The 27,661-nt window shown below is 36.8% G+C and overlaps 1 protein-coding gene across 4 annotated transcripts in view; it reads left to right on the top strand.

Moving 5' to 3' along the window:
- unc-13 (protein unc13 homolog) overlaps positions 1-27,311 on the top strand; it is a 233,201-nt gene extending 205,890 nt beyond the window's left edge. For 3 of the 4 annotated variants that reach the window (XM_090163606.1, XM_090163605.1, XM_090163603.1), the window contains exons 10-33: positions 278-365; positions 7,425-7,499; positions 7,578-7,797; positions 9,249-9,369; positions 11,365-11,471; positions 13,749-13,890; positions 14,660-14,701; positions 14,794-14,921; positions 15,114-15,229; positions 15,375-15,437; positions 16,328-16,425; positions 17,110-17,260; positions 18,405-18,563; positions 18,634-18,908; positions 18,978-19,190; positions 19,254-19,350; positions 19,430-19,573; positions 19,635-19,790; positions 19,882-20,256; positions 20,334-20,432; positions 20,550-20,763; positions 20,843-20,941; positions 21,003-21,162; positions 23,093-27,311. In XM_090163606.1, the coding sequence (XP_090019732.1) occupies positions 278-365; positions 7,425-7,499; positions 7,578-7,797; positions 9,249-9,369; positions 11,365-11,471; positions 13,749-13,890; positions 14,660-14,701; positions 14,794-14,921; positions 15,114-15,229; positions 15,375-15,437; positions 16,328-16,425; positions 17,110-17,260; positions 18,405-18,563; positions 18,634-18,908; positions 18,978-19,190; positions 19,254-19,350; positions 19,430-19,573; positions 19,635-19,790; positions 19,882-20,256; positions 20,334-20,432; positions 20,550-20,763; positions 20,843-20,941; positions 21,003-21,162; positions 23,093-23,384 (3,634 nt within the window). In that variant the 3' untranslated portion in view covers positions 23,385-27,311. Of the gene's footprint in view, positions 1-277; positions 366-7,424; positions 7,500-7,577; positions 7,798-9,248; positions 9,370-11,364; positions 11,472-11,872; positions 11,980-13,748; positions 13,891-14,659; positions 14,702-14,793; positions 14,922-15,113; positions 15,230-15,374; positions 15,438-16,327; positions 16,426-17,109; positions 17,261-18,404; positions 18,564-18,633; positions 18,909-18,977; positions 19,191-19,253; positions 19,351-19,429; positions 19,574-19,634; positions 19,791-19,881; positions 20,257-20,333; positions 20,433-20,549; positions 20,764-20,842; positions 20,942-21,002; positions 21,163-23,092 lie in introns of all 4 variants that reach the window. The other variant, XM_090163604.1, reaches the window with a different exon arrangement.
- Positions 27,312-27,661: the final 350 nt, after the last annotated feature.

Genomic DNA, 27,661 nt, shown 5'->3' with positions numbered 1-27,661 from the left:
CTTAACAAAAATCGCTAAATAATAACAGGGCAGAAGAGACCCAGATTGTGATAAGCCTACCATTTTAACGTAAAAGAAAACGAATAGTTTTCGATTATGATTAAAATCCGTCTTATTTATATCAAGATTTTAAAAGTTTTCGTTTTATCTCTCTTTTTTTGCTCCGTCCACTACGTTCCTTTTTCCCCATTTTGGTCCCATCCTTCTCTCTCTGGTCCGTCTTCTGGTCCACGTTCTTGGGCATCTTTCCGCTGGATGGATTATACACGTTGAACAGGCCCAAGCAGAACCCTTTCTACACGAATATCGATTCTATGCCTGACATACGACCCCGGAGGAAATCCATTCCATTGGTCAGCGAACTGGTGAGTACACACGCGCTACGCCGTATACTTCTACGACGCCCTCTGTTCGCCGGCGTCGAAATGAAAGGGACAACCCGAGGGGGGAGGGACGGAAGGATGCTGCAGTCGGGACGACGGCTATTTTTAGAAAACCGGTCGAGGGTTGCCTTCGAGAGGGAGAGACTCGCCAGACTGAACTTGACTCCCGTTTTGCCTTACGGCGAACGGAATGCGGGGGAAACGGAGTGAAGTTTGCCTTACTAGTAACGGATCGAGTGTCGACCGTTTCCGGACGGGTATAGCGAGAGGGCGGATAACACTTCAGTAGCTTTTATATTAAAGACTTTCTTACTAGGTTTTTTGTCTCGTAACTCTCGTTCCGTACAAGCCAGGTTTATTGGCTCTCCTCTCTGGCCGCGAATACCGTACGCTATTTCCCCTTTGTTGAACGCGTAATTGGAACTTCTCTCTCTCCGCCGGGTGGCGTCGTTCGTTACGTCAAAATAATTTCTCCCCTTCTCGTTGTAAGCTTCTAACATCAGATTGAGGGCTACGGGGAAAATGCTCAAATTAAATGTTTATCTAGAAGGTAAAATGTCCAAGATTTTCGCACCAGCAAATATTAAATTTAGAATTTTATCTATTGAACCATATGTAACATAATTACTCCTAAGTGTGCCTCTGTTCAACATCTCTGTATTAAAAATTTAAATGAGACCTTGTTTCACAGCCACCAAAGAAAATACGGACTAACGTCACGTAAAACTGGGTTTAACTTCCTTCCCTCCCCGCCAGAACTAGTTTTGATGACGATTAAACCGTCATCGACTGGGAAGTGACGTCAATTACGTCATATCCTTGCAACAAGGTCTCATTGAGAAAAAGTTCTTTCTGGCACACTTATAAGTAGTTATGTTACATATGATTGAACTAACTGTCTTAAATTAGCCTTAAATTATTCCACATTACTAATGTGTCATTTCAAATAACGGTAGCAACGGTAACTCAATTTGCAATATCAGAAATATATAATACGATATAATCTCTTAAAACGACGTATCCATTTATTTGTATTGCGAAAGTTATTAGCTTCAAATCAAATCAAATGAGTGAGGATAGGCTAATACCCAAGGCGCCACCTTAGGCTCAAGTCATTCCGCAATGGCCGAAGTATATTGTATATCTCTTCAGAGAGTATCATCTCTTCATTCTGCTAACAGGGTGACCACACTTCCAATATTTCTTATTTTTCTCCTATAATTTCATTTAATTTCCTATAATATCCTATATTTTAATTCAAAATTCGGAAGAAATTAAAATAGTTGTTACTTTACCCTTAGAAGTCTTTAAAACGTCCTAGTTTTTAAAGATGCTGATTTCCAATAGTTTTCGACTATTTCTATCGGTTATCAACTTTACTTTGAATGTTATGCCCCTTTAAACAATTTTGACAACCGTTTTCTCTTGTTTTATAATTAATTTTATCCTATTTTTTCCTTTTTTTTTCCACTCAATTTCCCACCTATATTTTCCCTTTCCCCCAATTTGCTTCCTATATTTTCGTTTTTTCCACTCAATTTCCCTCCTATATTTTCCCTTTTCCCCCAATTTTCATCCTATATTTTCGTTTTCCCCCCAATTTTCGTCCTATATTTACCTTTTTCCTCAATTTTCTCCTTATATTCTACTTCCCCCCAATTTTCTTCCTATATTCTCCTTTCCCCCAATTTTCTTCCTATATTCTCCTTTCCCCCAATTTTCTTCCTATATTCTCCTTTTCCCCCCAATTTTCTTCCTATATTTTTGTATATTTCACTGATAAATTTCCTATAATTCCTTTGAAGTATTTTAAAATATTCTATGGTCACCCTGTGCTAATGCTATTAGCACTGTGGAGAAATACATCAATATTAATTTTAACATTTTAAATCGCCAGGGGTAGTAAATATTGAGCCATAATGTGGTGAATGAGTTTCCTATAAAAGTAATTAGTTGAGAAAATAAAAGTATAGGATATGTAGAATCTGCAGGATTCCCCTCAGGTCAAATGGGCAAATGGAAAAACAAGTAGTCCGTCATTAATATAAATTAATTTCCCCGGGCCACTATTCTAATAATAACCCCCCGTTGTACCTTGATCCCTTTCAACTGGAAATTAAAATAGTGTTTCGCGGATATTGCCATCCAAACTTAGGAGAGAGCTAGAGAAGTTCGAATCAATGTTTGCCCAATTCGGTGTGTGCTCAATTTTCTAACCCTAACCGTGTGCTTATTCTAACCTTAAACGTGTCCTTCAGGCAGACCGATATTCCCAGATCTTAAGAGCATGGACGGGCCAATGGGGGGTATTATTTCCCGCCCCTACCCTCGCTTGATTAATGTTTCCTATTAAAGGAATTCTTGTTTAAAATCCCCATTGGGTAATATACTCACCTCCCCGCCGATTCAATCCTATTCTTATAAATTGAATCTGGAATAATTCCGGGTTCAATTTAGGGTTTGTCTTTGTACCCTTTAAGGTTAATCTCGAGCTTAATTTTACTCATCGTGGTTAATCCAACGCAAATGGGAATCGAACCGTATCCCGATGAAGTTCGTTTTGATTTTTCGAAATTCTAAAAGATGCTGAAATTCATTTCGGTTGAGATAACTCTTTTCGACTTTCGATTAACTTTTTAGGCCTATTTATTAATTAATTTATCGACTTAATGAAGCGATCACTCCATTTTACTGCTCCCCATAATCTAACGTATAGGTTTTGTCCCACAATGGTCACGATGGTGTGTCTTTTAACTTATTATTTTATTGGTTTATTTGCGTTTTTTATATGGACAACCCTCTAACGTTTCCAATGCATCCTGTTGTGGTGCCAGTTTAATCCAAAAAGGAACCACTCGGTCTCATTTTAGACAATTTTTTTTTAATTTGAGAAAAGTAGTCACTAGAAATTTTAAACTTGTGTAAAAAAAATAGCTCAAAGTTTCCGAGTAGTTCCTCGTAACTCAAAATCGATATAATGGCGATATGGTGGTAAAGTGGCGGTGATAGTGTCCGAAATGTTGCTGATTATCTGTGGTTTTATCTTTTCTTCCCCAATTTCTCTCTCTTTCTCTTCTATCTCACTTTGTTGCGTGTCTTCGTCTACTTCTGTGTGCCTCCAGGTGCTCAAGGTACTCCACCGTCAAATTTTTCTCAATAAGACAACCTCTTTTTATACATATTTACATAAAACATTCATTTTATATTTATATTCAACATTATTTTTCTATACAACCTATACTCTTTAAAAAACAATCTATTATTCATTATAAAATATAAACTCATCGTTTTTTTTTGGCATCAGCCTACCGTCCAAAGTATCTCATTTATTCGAGCGTAAACCGGTTCATTTTCGCGAATTTTAAAATATCTTTTCACACTCCTTTTTTTCCCCTTCGCTTTGTAAGAAAGTGAAAAAGTTATTCTCGAAGAGTTTTCTCTCCGCGATCGACGACGAAGAAAAGCTATTTTTCATCGTCTCAAAACGGGTCATATTGAAAAACTACGACCTCCTTTTCTTCTTTTATATATATATATTTTTTTTTATCCATTTCGTTTTGGTAAGGTCGAAACATTGATTTGGTGCGCTGTCTTAGAGGACACCAACACTCGACGGAAGAAAGACAAAAAAAAACTATACGATGAGTTTATGTCAATCGATATTACTTATCGATTGGAAACCTAAATAAAGAGAAGCAAAATAAAAGGCCTTTTCGAAAAAGACCTCCAATCTTAACGAGAAACTGTACCACGACCGAGTGTGGATACGATTCGTTAAAAATATCGTACATTCGCGTTATATTTCATTATGGTTTTTCATTTCGAAAAAAGGAATAATATTAACGAATTTCGACAACCAACGTTTCTTAGTTAACGAATTGGGGGTCGAGAAGGTGCACCAACTTGAATTAAGCGACCAGCTTTGTCGATTTGGAAACAATATTGCCTCGAACCTTAAAATATTTTTATCACGTCGGGACACGTTCATTCTTATTTTTCCGTAGCGTTTCGTCAATCTATCTTGGCACTGGTCCGAAAGCATTCCGAAGTAACAGACTAAATCTCTTTCACAGACATTTAATTGAGATTTCATTTTATCGGTACCTTCACATTCGTTCCGATTGGTCAAGCTGGTCGGCTAATTCAAAAAAAATAACACTCCCAGTAAAAACAAAATCCCTTTGTCTTCCCATAATAACGAACCTTCAGTCGAAGCACTTCCCATTTAATATCCATTTATCTCACGTAGATATTATTTTAATTTGATTAACTTCCGACGCGTAGTCGTTAATTAGCGACTATATTTGGCGACCTTTAATATCTTTTTAATTATTAACGCGGTATTTTATAGGTTTTTTTCTAATTTGTAACGTACGCCGACGGACTTCGCGAAGGTTCGTTAAATGGGAACCAAACCTCTCCTCTTTTGTCCGCTTCGTAGACGCTGTATTTCACACAAAAAGCATGCGAGCCTGGCATTTTCTAGTCGGCATGGCCACCTCTGTTGGTGCATCCGTTTTCTTTGATTAGCGCACAGTGGACTTTGCCATTTCAAAAGACAGATTCCAAATCGAGATTTACCCAAATATTTTTATGGTTACCTCCATTAATTAAGGGGGAAGAATACAGTAAAAGCCTCTGTTTCGTTCAAGCTGAACGTTACTGTTTTAACAATTACATAATTGAATTATATTTTTCTTAATAGCCTGAACCTTCCTCTAGTGCTTAAAATAATTTTTATAGTTATAATATTAATAGTTAACGAGATATAAGGTCCTAACTAAAGGGTAGTTTGGGTGCTTGCCCAACTTGTTTAGCTCCGGGGGTCCGAATTAAAACTTAATAATTTAATTACTTTTAAATTAAAAATTGTCAAAATCATCATAGTCACTAAACAGGAGGCTGTTCTACACTTAAATATTAATTTTATAAGTTAAAATACAAAATTAACAGAGTTCAACTTGAAATAGCGCGAAAGTAGACAATGGCCACTTTAGTCTTCCCCCTAAAAACGGCTAGTTTCCCGCCAGGCCAGACAAGAGAGGGAAAAGTCGGTACTAATTACCGGGGCCTGAGTTTCATCAAGCTAGAGCTCGGGGAAACGGATAAATTAATCGCCAACATTTCAATTAATCATAAAAAATTCGATTAACTGTTTATTAATGGATATTATTCGCGACTATTATACGATTTAATATCCAACAAATAAGTTTTAGAATATGGATGTATGAAATGAACGGAAAATTTCTTGTCCGAACGCCGAGCCCTAGATCAAACTAGGCCTACAGTCTTATTGGAGTATAGCTTTCTCCAATACAAACGGTTCTCTTGGGGCCCGGAACTTATATTTTAGCCGGGCCCGGGCTCGCTCTTGTTGGCCCTACTTGGCGCGCGAGCTCCGGATATAGGGCTGAAAAAATCCCAAATTGTGATTGGATGGATACGGAAGGCGAGTAGATACTGGATTTTCGACAAGATTTTTCAAACGACAGTGTGGCTCTTTAATAATAGTTATCATAAGTCTATAATATTGTTCCATAAGTTTGTCACTTTGGGGAATATTTTACTGAGAGCTAGTAACGGAGTGACATCATCGCAAGAAAGAAATCTCCCCCTAGCGAGGCGCTGTCAAAGGCTACGTGCGACGCGTCTGCAAGCGGACACGAAATGGCGACGAATCCCGTAATTCAGTCTGCAGTCTTGTGAATAACTCTCAATAAAACGTTTGTATGTGAAGAATAGGAATTGGCACACTTGTGTAACAATATTATGCACTTATGGAGTTATTTAAAGTATTTTACAGGTTTCAAAATATATAATTAGGCCCACATTTATAGTAGCTTTTGCTAGTGTGATTCCTGCTACGTTAGCGGATAACGGGATATTTTATAGAATAACAGCTATATTGATTGTCATTTAATTGATAGTAGAATTTATACCATGTTACAGAATAAATTTAAATTATCTAATACAGCTAAGCCAAAACCCCATGTTTAACAATTTAAAGACCTCCATTTTATGATAGTAGCATTTCTTAGGCGATGATTCATTTGTATTTAACCTCTCTATTTACCTAGGCATACGGTTGATTGTATAGGTAGAACAGTGGGATTGCTACCACGAGAGGGTCCAATTTGAAGGGATAAATCTCGACCGAATATGGCTTTCTGTGTCGCAAAGGTCCAGCGTTCGCTGATAAGGGAAAACTCAAGAAATATCGTTGATAGTGAGAATCACTCAAACCCGCCCCTAATATCCACGCACTCCACTCTGTAATACTCTCTTAAACGTCTTTCAAAAAAAAAATGGAATTTATATTCCTCATACTTATTTTTTTCTTTTTTACACGATTTCTGAAGTTCTTATCCAAAGTAACGACATTTCTTTTTCCGTAGAATAGAACGAGCTATTGTTCACAAAAATATAAATTCTTTTCTTTTCGAAATTTATAAATTACAAAGAACGTTTAATATTTCAATTGGTTTATAAATTTTAAAAGTAGTCCGGATAATTTAACGATTGACGAACTCGTAGTTGCGGCTTTAAAAGTATATTTTATTATCCAAAAAAAAATATAAAAACCATTTTATTTTAGCCTCTTTCTTTCGATAGTTCTTACAAAAACGCATGATGAGTTTTCGTTGATATTTTTTACTTTTTTTGGCACGCTAAAGCGCTAGTTCTCTTTTATTATAATTTTTCGTTTTGTATATACATCGAAATAAGCTCATCCATATATATATAGATATAGATATATATCTATATATCTATATATACTTTGATATGATATAAGCATGTCAACATTTGATCGAGTCAATGTTTTGACGTTTGGGGAAATAAACGCGACCTTCTATCTCGAGTCTAATTGGCCGTTATTATAATCCAAATAATGGCGGGTCGCGTATATTTTAACGTTAGATTGATTGTTTATTTGTTTCGAGATGAATCGTAGTTAGTTTCCCCGAACGCACGCGCTTCTCGACGAGTTTTCGCGTTTCGAGGTTTGACTAAAGGGTGGTACTGGCTAATTTAATTCTACAGACTATGGCAGCGACAAAACGCAATGCCGGCCTCACTTCTACAGTTCCACGCCAATCCCTCAACGACGAAGAATTGGTAAGTTAACTTTAAAAGGGGCCGCGTTCGGTGATCAAATGGTTTGGCGGCTAATGCGGCAGTCGGTTTGGGAATTAGAAAATGCACGTCTACAAGAAGACCCTACAAGCCTTGATCTACCCGATTTCGAGCACGACGCCGCACAACTTCCAGCCGTGGACGGCCACGTCTCCCACCTACTGCTACGAGTGCGAGGGTCTCCTATGGGGTATCGCGCGTCAGGGCGTACGCTGCACAGAATGCGGAGTCAAGTGCCACGAAAAATGCAAAGACCTACTCAACGCCGATTGCCTTCAAAGTAAGCCCACCCACTCGCTCAGCACCGGATCGGGTAGTCACTCTTATACAGGGTTGGTCGATAATTATCGATGGATAATTATCAATGATAATTATCACGATAATTATCGATATTTATCCGATGAAAAAATCATGATAATTATCGAATTAAATTAAAATATCTGAAAACAGTTTTTAAAGATAAATTTAATAATTTTGAAAGCAATATACAGCAGCATTTAGTATTTATGACATTTATGTAATGTTTACAACTATCCAAAATGAATTTTATCAAATTTTAAACTTTAAAATTGGAAATTTTTTTGAAACTTGAAAAGGCAATGTTGTTAATTCATCGGAATCATCGTTAAATTTTACAACTTAAATTCCAAATATTCATAATTATCAAAAAAATCCGATATTTATCCAAATAATCCGATAATTATCCAAATAATCGGATTATTATCAAATGATCGGATAATTATCAAAAAATCCGATAATTATCGTATAAATCGGATTTTTTGATTTTTTCCGAAAAAATCGGATTTTTTGATTTTTTCCGAAAAAATCGGATTTTTTGATTTTTTCCGAAAAAATCGGATTTTTTGATTTTTTCCGAAAAAATCGGATTTTTTGCCAACCCTGCTCTTATACTCATTCCTCTACCACTGATCAGTGGGTTTCTTCAAACAATTGTAGGATTTCTAAGGGAATTATTAAACGTTTTTCTTCATTCCCAAGGATTTCTCAAAAGCTTTTGATGATTTCCAAAGAGTTCTCAAAAGCATTTGGTGATTCCAGCTATCTTGTCCATTTTTCGGAATTTCCAAAGACTTCTCAAAGGTTTTGGTCGACTCCTGTTATTTTTCGATGATTCTCCGAAATTTCTCAAAACATTTTGGTGATTCCTAAAGACTTTTGTGGTTCCAGTGGTTTTTAACCATTTTTCGTTGATTCCCCGAGATTTCTAAAATATATTGATTTCTCAAAAATCTTTGGTGATTCCTAAAGACTTCTCAAAAGCTCTTTTTGGGTTCCAGTGGTTTTTAACAACTTTTCTGTTATTCTTCGAGATTTAAAAAAAAAATCTTTCTCAAAAGCTTTTTGTGATTCCAGTTAATTTTAACCCTTTTTCTGTGATTCCCCGAGATGTCTAAAAAATCTTGATTTCTCAAAAGCTTTTGGTGATTTTAGTTAATTTTAAATAAATTCTGTGATCCTTCGATATTTCTAAAAAAAATGATCTGTCAAAAGCTTTTGCTGATCCAGTTAATTTTAACAATTTTTCTGTGATTCCCCGAGATTCTTGAAAAGTCTTTTGTTGATTTCTATTGATTTTCTTAAATGAGTTCTACTGATTACCTACGATATTCGTACATATGATTACTCAAGTGACTACCCTCTCTGGATCAAAACCTTTTAAATCTGTCAGCATCTACAAACATACTAATACCGCGTGACTTTGTCCTTTAGGAGCGGCCGAGAAAAGTTCGAAACACGGCGCGGAGGACAAAGCCAACAATATCATCATGGCCATGCAGGAAAGGATGAAGATCAGGGAGAGAGACAAACCCGAGATTTTCGAACTGATACGGTAAGTTCGTTTTGTACACGAGAACCTTCTCTTTATGTTAATATTGAACATCCAGGTTCGCCATCTAGCGGCGTCTAAATATTAGCTCATTTTATAAACGGGGTGGATTTTATATTTCAACAAGAGGGGTAGGGCGAAATGGGTTATTTTTGAAAAGGCCATCTCGGCGACATCCGATAGCTTTCTAAGCGGAAAAGCCCTAAATATATTTGGTCCTAATGAATCGGGAGACTCGGTTATCGGCGGTCGGCCCATTCCTTAACTTCATTAAGTTTTGTTCCTCTGATTTCCATCATCCGCGTCTAATGGGCTTCCCCCCGATTTCCATGTATCCCTCCGCAGCCCTCACTTCGTCAATTACGGAACGGCCATTTAATCGAGCCTTTTAGATATTCACATTTTGGGGGCCCGAGTTCCTAGTTTTGGTAGTAACGGCGATGACCTATAAAATCAACCGTCTTTTCCCTACAAATCAATATACCCAAAATGGACAAAATACGAAGCGAATGACGCTCAATTTTTAAGCATAGAGTTTTTTTTTGTTTTGCTTTTTGACCCTCTGGCGATACAGATCATAGCTGATCAAAACAATTTTCAGCTCTGCAGCAAAAGTCAAAATTTAGCTCTGGAAATTCTAAAAGGGATTATAAAGTGTTTTGAACAGTGTACCAAAAATTTTACTCTTTTAGAATATTGGGTATACCACAGGTAAATAATGGTAATTATGGTAAATATTTTAAATAATGGTAAATATGTGAAATTAAGAAAATCATTCAAGAAACGAAATATATTAACTTAAGATCCCAAAGTTTATTTTAATTACGCTACACGTCCGTTCTAAATCTTAAAGGATTTTAAATACTTTCATAGAAATATATTACTTACCATTATCTACCATTATTTACCACATTTCACATTTTATACCATAAATTTATTTATCATTTTGTACCATAAATTAACTTCCCATTTTATACTATTATTTAGCACTTTTCCCATTTTATACCATAACTTTAATTACCATTTTATACCATAAATTTATTTACCATTTTATACCATAAATTTATTAACCATTTTCTACAATAAATTTATTTGCCATTTTCTACCATTATTTACCAATTTTACCATCTTATACCATAAATTTATTTACCATTTTATACCATACAGTTCTTTACCATTATTTATAACTTTCCCATTTTATACCATAAACTTATTTACCATTATTTACCGTTATTTATCACTTTTCCCATTTTATACCATTAATTTACTTACCATTTTATACCATACACTTATTTAAAATTTTATAACATAAATTTATTTTCCATTTTATACCATAATTTTATTTCCCATTTCATACCATAAATTTATTTACCATTTTCTTCCATAAAGTTCTTTACCTGTTAAATACCACTTTGGAAACGTGTTTTTTAAACTAGGAGCATTAAGTTAATTTCAAATCTCAATTTCACACTCAGCCAAAAACTACACTCGGGTGTATTACGATAGGTAGTTTTTCCACGAAATTTCCACATTACGCTGTTTAGCGTCCCATGTTAATAAACACGAATTTCTTTGATACACCATTGACTATCATTATTTATACTCCCTTTAAGTAAACTAGATTAATTAACAACTTTAACTAATTAAGTAATAGGGTCTACGACAATATGTCGAAAACTTCCATGTTGTTTGATGAATCGGTGTAGGCGAAATCATGGATGCGACTAATTCATCGAAAGATTTACCCTAAAAAGTCGCGTTTATTATCCAATTAGTCTTTGACCCTATTGCCACATCCACCATTTTGTCTACAACGACTCATCCTTCACCATAAATGTTTTGAAGTACCCACTCTGGAATAAATAGTTGGGATTTGTCGTCGGTCATCGAGCGTGGAGGGTCTTGATAGTTTTTGATCTGTGGGGAGTTGCGGGTGATATTTTGGTTTTGTTTTGATGCAATTTTTGGTGTCCGTCATGATGTATTCGTCACACGTAGGGAGGTGTTCAGCGTGGATAAAAAGAGCCACGTTGGCCATATGAAGGCCGTAAAACAGAGCGTTTTGGACGGAACTTCCAAGTGGTCGGCCAAAATAGCCATCACCGGTAGGTATATACTGACGCGCGACCAAATCGAGAAACCAAATTGTCCCCAATTGTTTCTGTTGTGGTGGGCAGCCCGCTGTTTTATTACGATATTGGCTCCGTGCGATCTCTGCGCATGCGTGGTGGTGTATTAAATCATTGTGGTCGTGATGGTTCGTTATGGTGGTGGTGGTCACTTTGATGGTCAGTATCTATTGTGTTTATCTTTTTTTCTTTGCTCTGTTGAATTGTTATCGTGCGGTGGTGGTCTTATACGTTTTATTGGCGACTGGTCCACCCGTCTCCGGGTATACTAGGTATTATTATTTATCGGTGGAGAGGTCAAAGGTCATTATTATATCGATGTTGTCATTCTGCGAAATCTCACGAAAGGTGTCGTTGGTGATGTTGTTGTGTTTCAGGCTGACTTTCACTATAGACCCCGACACCCATGTCGATGCCTTGCAGCAGGGCGAATCCTCAATCATGGAAGGGACCTGCAAGTGGTCGGCTAAAATTGCCATCACAGGTACCCAATCAAGATGACACATTTTTAGCCAAACCATTATAAGTCCGGTTCGTACTGGCCAGTGCGAAACAGCCTTTTATATAACGCGAACAGTACTTAGCCAAACTATCGATTTCTTCTCACATTCTCGCTGACGCTTTATCGCTTAACCGTCATATACACGAAGTGTTTCTGCGCCCAAAAACCATTACGAAATCTGGCCTCGTATCATTAGAAAACAGTAATGAATGCGAAAATCCGAGCGAAGTTTTGTGCTCTTTTTTTTTGGATGAGACACTCACGGCTAGTGCCACGCGGAAATATTAACTTTATGGAAAATTGATCATATTTCAAACAGAAATCTTAAAAACATTTTACGTTGCGGCCAAATAAAAGAATGGTTTTTCGCCGTGTTTAAAAGTCTCTTGATAAATGTTTCTTACGTTAAATTTAAATACTTTGCAGAAACACTTCCTGTATATCAACATATGTATCAAACTGTTGGGCTATAGATATTTGATAAGAAATCAAAGCAATCTGAAGCCTAATCAGTTTATATTGAATGTAGCAGAAAAAGGCTTGGCTTTCGATGGAAGAAACTTCAATTTAAGATTTTTTTGAACATTCGCGTATCCTGATCAACTCGTTCGCCTCAAATCGAGCATGATTTTAAAATGAAAGTGGATCATGGAGATTTTATTTAAATCAGGAGAGAATTTCCTAATTCACGATCGGATATCCCTCTCACAAGCTGATCAGATTTCGTTAAACGTTAAACATTCTCTAGGACGTAGCGATTTGGTGTTCAAATTGATCTTCTATTTTCGGTTTCATTCCATTAATAATTCGTTACATAAGTCTTGGCTCGCGTTTGCCGCTATATTTGAATGTATAATTTTCGCTGCTTTTTTGGCTTTTAAACGAGTTTTGTTTTTTTTTTGTTCCGGAGTTTTTTGAAAAGCTTGCGAATGTTTCATTTTTGACGTAGCTTCATTTGCACGAATTTGACGTTCGATGTTACATATTTTTGTATCTCCCATTTCTTCCATCTCTTTCCTACTTCATTTTTAAGCTTTTTGGAATCATTTTTACCGGTTTTGTATTTGAGGTGAATTTCCCGGAGTCCGTTAGGCAAACTAAACCTATCGATTTAGCTGTAGGATTTTTTACGTTGAGTGAATAGCTCTGTAACCCTTGAGCGAAACGGTTTTGCATGCTGTGTTGATAAAACATTCAGAGCACGGTGTGTGACAATGCTCAATTTTTGAAGAAGAAAATATTTTTTATTGATTCGTTAGCTTTTTGAATTTTTAACTATATCGAGTTTTATTTAGCGTGTATTATCTATATGGATATTTGTAGGCCCTATGTCGTTCTGAATAACGGTCTAATTAATTTTAGTAATTTAGATAATTATTTGATTTGGAAAAGCATGTTTTAGTTACGAGGTGTTGGTATACAAAGTAAAATAGCTCTTTATAGATAGTTTAAGGTTTATGACTAGTTAATTTAATTACTCATCGAATTGTCAATGTATTTCGATGATATTTACTTAAGTACCTCACCTCGATGGTCGGTTAAGGTCGAGAATTATTTTCGCGATTTTCTTGGATCAAAAATAAGCTATAGCAGATCTTACAATTAATAGTGGTCGAAATAATTTCGATTGAACCTCAAATATGCCCTTAAGTAATTGCCCTTATCCGCAACTTCCCGATATTGCTTTTCTAATTTCTTGTTACTTTCGCGTCTTTTTCCAACGTACCTTTTCGCGCAATGTCTCTGGGAAGTCATCTGTGCTCAGGGTTTAATCGCCAAGGATAAGAGTGGAACCAGTGACCCTTACGTCACGGTCCAAGTTGGCAAAACCAAAAAAAGGACAAGAACCATGCCACAGGATCTTAATCCCGTTTGGAACGAAAAATTCTTTTTGTAAGTTACATTCTAAGAGCCGTTTCCATTTGATTGCTCGACATTCGCTCCGAATCCGTCTCTGACGTCATAGATCTCGCCACAATCGACTAGAGTAAAACCGTAAATGGAACACTCCTTTAACATATTCCAGCGCTTTGTTGTTTTTCGTCCGCTAGTAATTTGAATTTTCGCATCTTAGTCTGCCATTTCGCCAAAAAAAATCTAAAAGGAATACGCAATAATTTGCTCCGATCTTAATCTCGATCCGTTGATCTTTCGAAATCGGCAGATCGGTTTTGGCCGGTCTCGGAGCACCCGAGAGTGAGAAATGGTACATAAAATGCAGATCAGAGCCACCTAGAGTGCTCGACAGCAGTCAAATGGAAAACGCAATAACTTTCAAAGCGACCTATTAACTGACTAAACCTTTTACCAGAAGTTTATAATATATATATTTACGATAGAAATATTCATCTATGTCGTAAAATGTAAAATATACTTTCTATTTACTTATTTGTAAGATATTTCCCCTAAAATCGTTTGAAAAAATTGCTTTAATTATAAGAATTTTGTACCGCCCTATCTTTTATCTCGAAAAGTATTTCGAAAAATCCGCGGTAGCACGCGAAGTTACAAATTCCAAGCGGAAACCATTAGACATTTTGTACGAATAATACTTATCTCTTCTTATATATATATATTATATACATCTATTTTGACTGATATTTCTGTCAATTGAATCCTGAATTAAAGCAAATACACATTAACTCTTTTACTTCCTACACAGCGAATGCCACAACTCTTCCGACCGTATTAAAGTCCGAGTATGGTAAGTATTCGTTTACCATTGCTAGAATACCAAACCAAATTTACCATTAATTTCAATGACTTCAATTTTTTTACACAATAAAAAACAAACAGGGACGAAGATAACGATTTAAAGTCAAAGTTAAGGCAAAAATTGACGCGCGAAAGCGACGATTTTTTGGGTCAAACTATCATCGAAGTCCGAACGCTCAGCGGTGAAATGGACGTCTGGTACAATCTGGGTTAGTGCCTCTTCTCTTTAATCGCCTTCTTTGTCCGCCTCTCTCTCTTTCTTCGGTTCTAATGAACCCGATTTAAGCGTAACCGGATCTGGCCCCTTCAAATAATCAGAGAAGAACCGGAGAGAGACGGAAACTAATTTAATCGTCGCTTTCTCTCTCATTAAATGTGTTATTTTCTGGGGCGCAATTTAGAGAAGCGAACGGATAAGTCAGCCGTATCAGGAGCAATTCGACTCCACATCAGTGTCGAGATTAAAGGCGAAGAGAAAGTCGCGCCTTACCACGTACAATACACCTGTCTGCACGAAGTACGTTCCTTTTTTCCACGTGTATTACCACTCTCTTCTTCCCAGTAATTATCTCTCACTGGAATGGGGTTTCTAATTGCGAACCAATTATTTTTCCCACTTTTTTTCCCTTTTCTCTCGGATCGCCTTTCCACGACCAACTTAGAATCTCTTCCATTATCTTTGCGAGCAAAACGGTGGAATTGTCAAGTTACCCGACGCCAAAGGGGTAAGATTTCTCCCCCAAAACGTTTCTTTTTCTATTATATCGGGAGTTGAATTTCTTCCAGGATTGTCTTTTTGCCGGTATATACATGTATACTTAAACCTAATATGTTCCTAAGTTGATTTATCCCCCATGGTGTCAGTGAGGTTCGGATCATTCCTCGTAATCGGTGTACAAACTTGTGATTACGTAGCTGATTACAAAATTACCTTACCAAAGGCTGTATTCACACGTCAGTTTCATATGCTTGTAATCGGTGTACAGAATTTTATCCCTGGTTTTATCAATAATGAGATTTAACCTCTATGGTATCAATAACTAAATTTATCCCTAGTCGTATCAATAACGAGATTTAACTCCACTAAATTTATCCCAGGTGGTATCAATAACTAAATTTGTCCCAGGTGGTATCAATAACTAAATTTGTCCCAGGTGGTATCAATAACGAGATTTAACTCTTATGGTATCAATAACTAAATTTATCCCTGGTCGTATCAATAACGAGATTTAACTCCTATGGTATCAATAACTAAATTTATCCCTGGTCGTATCAATAACGAGATTTAACTTCTATGGTATCAATAACTAAATTTATCCCTGGTCGTATCTATAATGAGATTGAACTCCTATGGTATCAATAACTAAATTTATCCCTGGTGGTATCAATAACTAAATTTATCCCCGCCGGATATCAGTAACGGGGTTTATCCCCGATGGTAACAATAAAGATGTTCCATCCCGGTGCTATCAATAAGGAAATTTATCCCCGGCGGATATCAATAACGAGGTTTATGTAACCCCAATGGTATCGTTAAAGATGTTCCAGCCCGGTGCTATCAATAAGGAAATTTATCCCCGATGGAATCAATAACGTTATTTATCCCCTGTGATAGGATGACGCTTGGAAAGTGTACTTCGACGTGCCGTCTCAAGATATAGTCGACGAATTTGCCATGCGTTATGGAATCGAGTCCATATATCAAGCCATGACGTAAGTAACTCTCTTTTCGTTTCTAACGCCAAAACATAATATCCTCCATTTCGACGGGCGATGCTTCCCCGTACGTAACCGTATAATCTTTACTGTTTGACGCGTTTTCTCTCCCCTCGGATATTCACTTCTAATTATTTGGTCGTTAGAGAGAGTGCCAGGATACGGGAAACTTAATGAAACATTAGCTTTCTTCCCGTTCTCCGCGCCATGGCTACTGTCTCCGCTGTCATCATCCTCCCTACGCTCCCTCTTAGTTTTGGCTCGCATTGACGCGCTTATTAAATGAGGGGAAGAGCTCTTTAAAGGAGACAAGCTTGTTTTAACGACTTTCGGAATATAAAGTCGTTAGGTTCAGTTTTAATTTGCATAAAATAGGACTTTTCGCGTCATTAGAATATTCTCACGGCGTTGCCTCCATTCGCCCTAAATTAATATTTTCCCCTTTATACAGTAAATATAAAGTTTTTAACGCTCTACTCTGTTGTTCTCAAAACGTTGTTTCATTCCCTCGTTTTTTTAAACATTCCTTTGTTGAAAATGGTAATGAATACTATTACTATGGCGACAAAATAGCGAAGCAATTAAGGCGGTGCGTTAAAAAGTCATTCTGATAACGTCCGTTCGTATCGGTTCCGGCGGAAAACCTAATCGACTAATTAAAATATTGAATTGTTTTTGCAGACACTTCCACTGCCTGTCAACTAAGTACATGTGCCAAGGGGTGCCCGCCGTCATGAGCACCCTACTCGCCAACATCAACGCCTATTACGCACACACGGCCGCTTCTTCCGCCGTATCGGCCAGCGATAGGTTCGCGGCTTCCAATTTCGGGGTGAGTCTTCTCTAAATTATCTACCCGAGTAATACCAAAAGCGTATCAAACCAATTATACGACGGAAAATGCATATTCCTGAACCGCTTAACTTGAGCAGTGGGGGGGGGGGGCGGATTGGTTAGCATTTACACCTCGTAGCAAGACGAACCGGGTTCTATCCCAACTTGTGGCACTGGGTGACAGCTCGGAACAACTCCCCACTGGTTTCCCCTTTACACAAAAACTTGTAGAGGTTAACGGTAATAGTTAGTGTAGGGTGCTGTTGGTTCGCGTGGCGTGTAGGGCTGGCCACCGCCCTCCTACGCATTGTAATCCGCCCACCTGTTTAAGGCAATAAAAGTCGCTAGCTGACTTGGGCCTAAGGTGGTGCCTTGGGTATTAGCCTAGCTGAGTTATCAAAATACGTTTCTAATAACTATTATATCGTAAACAATATGGTTTATAAATAAGTAAAAATCCCTACCCAGTTTAGTTTCATGATGTTTCATGGTTAGGCGGGTGAAAACTGCGTCAAGATGGATACTTCTATCGTAGAAGATATATGATGAGCATCTGGGAATACAGTGATACGTAGAACACCATTAGCCTCCGAAATACTTACTTTCACGCGGAAGATATATTTATAGTTGTTGAAGCCATTAATAATTAAATACACATAGTGGACTCCGTGAAGGCGAAAGAAATTTTGTTTAACTATTCTTTCCCTCTGACATCGGTAATAGTTGGGTTTGTTTTTCGCTGCCTTCGGTCGTTCTTTGCCAATGATTACGAACCCCTTTTCCGCGCGTATGATTGGCCATCATTAAGGTGGGGAAAATAAAGTGTCTAACGACTATCCACTCGATGCGGAGAAGGCTTTAATACAGACGCTATCCTGGTTCGCGTGCTTCCGTCTCACGTCATTAAACCATTAGTGTAGGCGCCCGACCCTGCTGCTCCTTGCACTTGTTTGAAGAGAAGTTAAATCCTTCTTTTTTCTTTCTCAGTTTGTTATTTATTAACGCGGTTGCTTTAATATTCCCCAGTAGGGAATTTAAGTGTCTTAGCATTTGTACAATCCGTTTCAGTAAAGACTGCTTAATACGCGGACTTTGCGTTTAAGTACTTCCGTCATAGCCCACTTTTTAATACGTTTATACAGAAAGAAAAGTTTGTCAAGTTGCTGGATCAGTTGCACAATTCTTTGAGGATAGATCTCTCAATGTACCGCAACAACTTCCCCGCCTCGAGCCCCGAGAAATTACAAGATTTGAAATCTACCGTCGATCTTTTGACGAGTATCACCTTCTTTAGGATGAAGGTACGTGTTTCTAGTCCATCTCTCTCGGAGCCTCAACGTGATGTTAATTTTGTCCTCCTTGTGGTCAAAGGTCCAAGAACTCTCGAGTCCGCCGCGAGCTAGTACGGTGGTCAAAGACTGCGCGAAAGCCTGTTTGCGATCGACGTATCAGTTCCTGTTCGAAAATTGTTACGAGCTTTACAACCGAGAGTTTCAAGTGGACCCCGCCGATATTAAGAACAAGGAGAACGCTCCCGAGGACCACGGCCCCAGCTTGCACAATCTGGATTTCTGGCATAAGCTCATAGCTCTGATGGTCTCAGTTATAGAGGAAGATAGAAATAGCTACACTCCCGTCCTGAACCAGTAAGCTTTTCTCGATGATAGCGACCCCTTTCGAACGTTGCGATAACGCCATTGTCTTTCGCGTCGCAGGTTTCCTCAAGAACTGAATGTGGGTCAACTGAGCGCGTCTACGATGTGGACGCTCTTCGCTGTAGATATGAAATATGCCCTAGAAGAACACGAACAACACAGACTGTGCAAAAGCTCGGCCTACATGAACCTGCACTTCAAAGTGAAATGGTTCTACAATAATTACGTCAAGGACATTCCTACCTATAAGGAAACGGTGCCTGAATACCCTGCGTAAGGCCCTCCAGCCATATTCGTCGTAATCCGAGTTAATCTAACCGCCGTGGTCTTTTGCAGGTGGTTCGAACCTTTCGTCATGCAGTGGTTGAATGAAAATGATGATGTGTCGTTGGAATACCTCAACAGTGCCTTTTTACGTGACAAAAAAGATGGAGTAAGAACCAACTTTTTTTTATTTCTAATGAATTTTTAAAGAATTTGTAAATCTAACTTGAACTACAATGGTCATACAGTTCCAGCAAAGCTCCGAACACGCTTTATTCTCGAATTCCGTCGTAGATGTTTTTACGCAATTAACGCAGTGCTTCGATGTCATAAGCAAACTCGAGTGCCCTGATCCTGAAATAGTCAAGAGATACATGAAACGGTTCGCCAAAGTAAGTTGGTCCTGTTTTATTTAATTCACGTTGTATTGAATTAATTAATTTCTCTTTCCAGACGATAGTAAAAGTTTTGACAGCGTACGCCGACATAACCAAGAGAGAATTCCATCATTACGTTGCCAACGAAAAGACCGCCTGCATACTGATGAATAACATTCAGCAACTGAGGGTTCAGCTGGAAAAGATGTTTGAGTCGATGGGAGGGGAAAAGGTATGTAAACACTTTCGATCTCACGTCTCCGACCGAATCGGTGTTTTTTGTCGGATGGTAAACTGTCTTTCCGTTTTGCCTGTTCTTTCAGTTGGAGTCGGACGCGGCCAACATTTTGAAGGAACTCCAGCAGTCTTTGAACACCGTGCTGGACGACCTCAGCGGCGTCTTCGCCCTCAGCTTAGAACCCACCATCAAACTGAGTATGCAAGAACTAAGCGCTTTGTTGGTAACGGTCAAAGGTAGCGGTCAGGTGTCGATGAATCAGCCATCTCAAAGGAATGAGGTGACTGCCGAGTCGGACCACATTCTGCATCCTTTGATGGACATCCTAGATGGAAAGCTCTCCATGTTTGCTCAAGTGTGCGAAAGAACCGTTCTCAAACGACTGCTCAAGGAACTCTGGAAGATTGTTATGCATACGATGGAGAAAACTGTGGTGCTACCTCCCATGTCGGAAAAGAACGTCAGTACCTTCTTAATAGTAGTTCTGCTTCATCTTTCTTTCAACAATTACTCAAACCTTCCCTTTCAATTGCGCAGATGATTTTACCAAACTTACCTAATGCCAAAATAGAAGATGTGTCTAGAATGTTTCGTAACCATGTCACAGCCAACAAACTACCCACCTTGGGAGTCATGGTACGTCCATTTTAATCAAAACTTTACTTTGAATTACGGAAATGAGTCTACATGGACTTCTTTTCGACACGTAATAGTATTTTTAACCGTGTTGTTTTGGTTTTTGGGGAAATGTAGGAGGTAGAGAAGAATTTGAGTCCTAAACAATGTGCCGTGCTGGACGTGGCACTGGACACGATCAAGCAATATTTCCACGCCGGAGGAAATGGCCTGAAAAAAGCCTTTTTGGACAAAAGTTCGGAGCTTCAGTCTTTGCGATACGCTCTTTCTCTGTATACGCAAACGACTGACACTCTCATCAAAACCTTCGTCACGACTCAAACGAAACAAGGTTTGTAGCGTCCCCTTATCTAAGTTATTGTAAGTAACTAGATTGTAATACTTACGGACGTAACTTGATTCGCTTGCAGACGCGCCAATGGCCGAAGAAGGCAGTGTGGGTGAAGTTTCCGTTCAAGTGGATCTATTCACCCATCCTGGAACGGGAGAACACAAGATCACGGTGAAAGGTGAGTTCTAGAATATTTGTAAAGGTATTTTTCTCAGAAGGTTCTAAAATGGCTTTTGTAGTTGTTGCTGCGAACGACCTCAAATGGCCGACGACGAGTATGTTTAGACCATTTGTGGAAGTTAATATGGTTGGACCACATCTCAGTGATAAAAAGAGAAAACACGCCACCAAGTCGAAAAACAACAACTGGTCTCCAAAGTACAACGAAACCTTCCATTTGTAAGTATCCACGCTTTTCCGAATAGTAACGTGTGATTCATTCGATAACGTTGAATGAATATGGTTTTCGTCATGGAATAATCGTTATGGGTTGTGCGCGAGCACCCCAACGAAGTAACACATTCATACCAACCAAGTAACACATTCATTCCAAACAAGCAGCACATTCATCCAAACCATTGTAGTAACAGAATTCTAACCATTGTAGTAACCGAATTCTAACCATTGTAGTAACCGAATTCTAACCATTGTAGCAACATAACTCTAACCATCGTAGCAACAGATCTCTAACCATTGTAACAACATAACACTTTAACCATTGTTGCAACAGAACACTAACCTTCGTAGCTACAGAACACTAATCCTTGTAGTAGCACATGCATCCCAATCCTAGTAGCCAGGGGCGTATTCACCATTAGGCAAAGTAGGCACGTGCCTAGGGCGCCATTTTTCTAGGGGCGCCAAAACTCTGATAAAGCCCCACTGTCCCTGCACTTGGCTTGTCCCTACTCAAAATACCGCCGAAAAGGTTTGAAGAAACTAAAATAAATTTATTTATTTATTTATTTATTACAAACCGATACGCCCCTCCTTAGCTGACCAATGCCAAGGGGCGCCAAATTTTTCTGTGCCTAAAGGCGCTGAAAGGGTTAATAATAAATAATAAATAATCAACCTAGCCATGATAGTAGTAAAAACATCCTAGCCCTAGTAAAAAACCTCCTAACCCTAGTATCACAAGCATCCTAACTCTAGTAGCACAAGCATCCTGACTCTAGTAGGACAAATATCCTAACGCAAGTATCACAAATATCCTAACGCTAGTATCACAAGCATCATAGCCCTAGTAGCACAAGCATCATAGCCCTAGTATCACAAGCATCATAGCCCTAGTAGCACAAGCACCCGAATATGCCCAAATGAACGCGAGAGTATTATGTGGTTATAAGACTATAGTTTCCCTGTATGATTAATCGTGGTTGATAATGGCCGACCCTTCATTTTGATTGCCGTATTCCGGACATCATTTGGCATGAAGCTCGGTTTTCACTGAGAAAAATCGTTAATTTCGCAATGTTTTGCGGAAAGGGAAAATATTTTCAGTTATTCTTATGGAAATTTTCGGTTACGATAACAATTCTGTTTCTTTTTTTTACACATTTTTATGTTAATTTTTTAATTTCAATATATTTGTCTCAATTATGTCAAGTTAAATTCGAATAGTTATTACAATATTAAACGTTGTAATAATTTGTACTTCATATGTTTTGCTAAGAAAGCCAAAACAGAGTAATTTTATAACAAATATATCAAATAATATATATACTAAAATCATTGTTATAACAAATTAAAATTTACACGTAATTAAATTGAGGAATAATAATAATAAAAATAATCAGTACTAGGCCCAAGTCCTCTATGAAATTTTAATGTCATTAATTAATTAATTTTTATAATAATAATAATAATAATAATAATAATAATAATAATAATAATAATAATAATAACTTGTGGCACCACATTAGGCCCAAGTTATCTAGCGACTCTTAAGGTCATTAATTAATTATTTTTTATTATATGAATAATAACCCGAGGCACCACATTAGGTCCAAGTCCTCTAGCGACTTTTAATGTCATTAATTAATTAAATTTTATCATAATAATAATAACCCGTGCCACCACATTAGGCCAGATCCTCGATCAACTTTTAATGTCATTAATTAATTTTCATTATAATAATAATAACCCGAGGTACCACATTAGGTGTAAGTCCTCGATTTACTTTTTATATCATTAATTAATTAATTTTTATTATTATTATTATTATAATAATAATAACCCGTGCCACCACATGAGGCCCAAGTCCTCTAGCGGCTTTTAATGTCATTAATTGAGTTGAATAATGATGTGGCTCTTCCATTTTGCGCAGCATTATCGGCAACGAAGAAGAGCCTTCCTCGTTCGAACTGGACATCTGTGTGAAGGATTACTGTTTTGCCAGAGACGACCGTCTGGTAGGGGTAGCTGTTATGCAGCTTCGAGACATAGTCGATCAAGGAAGCTGCGCCTGTTGGCTACCCCTGGGACGACGCATTGCCATGGATGAAACGGGCTGGACTATCCTTCGAATCCTGTCGCAGAGATCCAACGACGAAGTCGCTCGCGAATTTGTCAAAATGAAATCGGACATCCGCAACGACGAGAACATTCCTCAAGCGTGAACAAACGTAAAACGCCGACCAGGACATTCGCGATAAAACCACACGATACGCGCAACGAGGAATTGTTGTTGATCACCACTCGAGGTCACCCGGCGTTCGGGGGTAAGTACGTCAAACGCCTCTCACGGGATATATATTCTATTTCTTGCCAAAAATAAAAAGAGTTAAAAAAAAACCCGAAACAAAACAAACTTGAAAAAAGGGACGCAAAAACGGTTCTCCTAAATAGTCTTTCAATGTATAAAATATAACGAAGGAGATTAGGCCTCTGTTTCCGATATTAAACGCTGGATCTATACGTGCTATACTTATTAAAATCAATGTATACATCACGCGTTTTAACTTGGGGATTTATAAAAATTATAATATATTCCAAAAAAAAGCAAAATAAAATGCGAAGTTTTTTAAGAAAAAACTTCGTAAGTGTGTCCGCTAATTGGTATTTCGTAAATGGATTCGAATTAATTATCTCGGATACCATTGGCTTTCGACTCGAACTAATTCGATGGGTATTTGGATGTAAATAAATTATTATATAATAACAATAATGAAAAAACGTATTCGTTACGCTGCGACTAATTATAAATCTTTCGCGAATTTAATATAATATTCTTCAACCCGAAAAAACGTTAAAATTCACCCTATGGAAATTGGAGATTTTGAGAGAGGGAAATCTTTTCAATGTTTTCGGTTTTTTTTTAATAACCGTTTTAATTTCCTCTCCCCCCACTCTAAAAAAATAATAATAACGATAAAAAATAAAACCTTAAAAGGTGAAAAATAATTAACAGCTTCAAATCTATTCTCATCGTGGTTTGATTAATAATACGGAAAAAGAATGATTAGTAAAAATCATTGCCGATTTAATGAAATCGTCATTTGAGCTTCCCTGTCTATAAATTTGCTCATCTTCATTGTCGAAAACAAAACCAAAACATCGTGCAAAAAATATATATAAAAAAATACGACTTATTACGTTTTTAATTAGAAATTAATGAATCAAGTTAGTTAAATCGACGTAACTTTAAAAAGAAAATGGGAAAATAGATAAGGTATATTATAGATTAATTATTAATTAATTAATTATTAATAGATAAGCTATATTTTTTAATTTTTAAAATAATTTCGAGGGAAACATTTCTGTAAAATGTCGTACATTTATTAAAGAAATATAAGGGGCTAATAACAACTGTCATCTTATAATAATTAACATCAAAAAGATTAAAAATGTAGCGAAGAAAAAATTGGTAACCAATTTCTCGTATTGAAAAAGTCACGCGCGCGCTTAAAAATTGGTTATTTTGAACCCCCTTAAGATTTTAGGCTTAGCCCCGTATGTGTTGTCGATGTACATTTCAAAACAAAAAAAATTGTCAAAAAAAATTAAAAAATACAACAAATTATATTTTTTATATCACAACCGTTGTAAAATAATATGCTCTAGTGATTGAAGACGAAAAAAATATTCCGAGGGTATTCAGTTTTTAGAAAACGTTAAAAACTTATGCTCTTGTTAAAAAAAATGACTCACTGTAAAGTGTATCATATTGTATATGTAGACAAAATAACAATAATAATAATAATATTGTATATACAATTTCCTCATACATTTTTGGTATATTAATATAGGTTCATTTTAATTCTATATTTAACAAAGAAAATTAAAAAAATTACGTGTCTGAAAGTTTTAAGAGGGGGGCGTACTTGGGACCATAAAAGTGGGCCATTTCCGAATCTAGTCCAAACCAATAAAATGATCTAGTTAATTTGGTTAGTTTAAGGAAAAACACTAAGTAACAAAAAATTTACCGCGTCTGTAGTTATCAAAATTTATAAAATACATTTAAAAATGTCAAATCTACGTATAACAAATACTTTGGAGGTATGTATTAAGAGTCTGAAAATGAAAAACCATCAAAAAGATATTAAAACAAACAAAACCTAATTGTTGTGTAGTTAGTTACGCCTTATACATAATACGGTCGTGTACAAAACAAAACCAAAAAAATGACAGCAAGATATAACAAAAATATATATTGACTGATTGCTTTATGAATAGAGAGATGATGTATTCCATAATAATAACGTTCAATTATCTCGTTAAAAATTATATATGAAAACAAATAATGCTGGATTCGATCTATGTAAAACGTGAGCCCTGCCCTATTTAGCGTTGTCTCTTCTTTTAACACGGGGCCTATGAGACTTTAAATCATCGACCATCGAAAACCGGCGTTCCTATTTATGTCTATTATTTGTCAATTAAATTCTTATAGGCCTGCCATATTTCACGCGATGGTTTACTGAATAATCAGGGTTATTAGAGTATTCTCCTAAACCCGATATCATGTACCCAATATCTAATGTTATCGAAATCGACTTTCAAGCGGAACCAATGACTGTTTTAGATTGCTAGGTCGTTCTCTTGTTAAAGGTCTTTTAAAGGTTCAAATGTCACCATTCGGAGGAGTTATGTTTCGCTGTAAAGTGCGCGTACTTAAAGCGGTTTTGTTTTGCAGTTGAGATGTTTGGAGGTTTTTAAGAGGGTAAGGTCAATTTAGGATAAATGACCAAACTGGGCTTCAGACAAAAACATTGTAGGAGGATTCTACCAATTTCAGTAGAATCCACCTACAGAATATCAAAAGAAAATGGCCGAAACTCCCACATCTCCGCTACGAAAAACGCGGCTATTTTGTATTCGATTAAGCCTCATTATAAACGTTTGTGATTATATGCAAAAATGTGTATTATACCTGTTAAAATAATAATAATTGCACCCTCTTTTAAAAATTATTTGAAGGGGGATTTATTATTTTTTATAACATAATTTAATCCATGGTGCATATCGTAATATTTATTCGAATTAATTTTCCTTTTAAAAGTTGAATATTTGTTAATATTATTTAAAAAAAAGTGCACGTGGAGGTTTGGATAAAATGGACCAACAATGTCGTAGCTAGAATTTCCACAAAGGGGGAGAATGTGAAATTAGAAACTGGATTGAAACCCACCTTCAACTATGTCACCACGAAACCTCCACGCCCACTTCCCTTAACATAAGATATAACAAAATTATATTAAACCGTGGAAAATATATCTTATCAAATTTAATCGTCGATTAAGTATTTATTTATTAATTAAACTTAAATGTTTAATTCGCCTAATAAATTGATGAAACGAGAAAAAATAACTACAAAAGAAAAACGTTGCCTTCATACTTTAAAACTATAACACCATAGCCTTTATTTCGAGAGAAAAGAAGTTAAAAACTGAGATATAACTATTAACGAAAATAAACGCAATAAAAAGTAGTGGTAGTGTTAATAATTGGTGTTGATTCTATTAAAGAAAATGTGTTAAGCCGTGATGATTTCATAGATCCCCTTTTTAAAGAAAAGTTTTGGTATTGTGATAAAGACATAAATTGGATCTAAAAATAAGCGGTTTGTTTGATAGACATATCATTTTAAATTTATCGTTATTGTTTAACATCTCAAAAGTCCGTTGGTTTTTGAAGCAAAAATAAACCCTCGAACCAAAAATACGAGAGTAAATACAATTTAACAGTGGTGTTCCCCAAAATCCCCGACACTAACGAGTAAGTCGTGTCTAACAAAAATTAACGATGTATACTCTGAAAAGAGTTGTACTCGTAAAAGTACTTAATTGGTAACCAATAATTAAGCAGAAATCTTAATGAATGCATCATCATCTCATAAATCATATCGCGTATGTCTCTAAGTGTTCGTTTCAAAATTATACACAAAGAATGACCTTTTTTGAAAGCCCGAAAACAATTCCCCCCCACCCCCCAAATAGATACTGTTTCTCCAACTTTTTATGTCGCTATAAAAATTATGTCGATGTTTAAACTTGTTCAATTCAGGGTTTTCTATCAATAAAGATACATGTATTTTGATTGGATCGTTCACTTTTTTTCCGACTTATTTTTAGATTCTTATTGAAATATAGGTTTCCCATTCCATAAACACTTGTTGAGGTTAAGGGTAATAGTTAACCTAAGCAGGGTTTGTGGAGAGATGGTTGATAGACTCCGATTTTTGTACTCTTTAATATTCTTAATCTGCGCCAGAAGGCGCAGCGAGAGCTATGTTTAGGGGCTCGTCATCAGCTCTCTGCTTTCGTCATATCAAGAAAGATTTTTGCGTCTTCGACTCTACTCCATTTTATCAGTAGGCGATACTTTTTATAAATTTTACGAATTTGCGGGCGGTAAATATAGTTTTATGAACAATTATTTTTATCGGTGCTGT

The sequence above is a fragment of the Leiobunum rupestre genome, chromosome 11 (assembly GCF_980474605.1).
Source record: "Leiobunum rupestre chromosome 11, qqLeiRupe1.1.hap1, whole genome shotgun sequence".
In the NCBI taxonomy this organism is placed as follows: Eukaryota; Metazoa; Arthropoda; class Arachnida; order Opiliones; family Sclerosomatidae; genus Leiobunum; species Leiobunum rupestre.
This window is presented reverse-complemented; position numbering and strand designations above follow the sequence as displayed.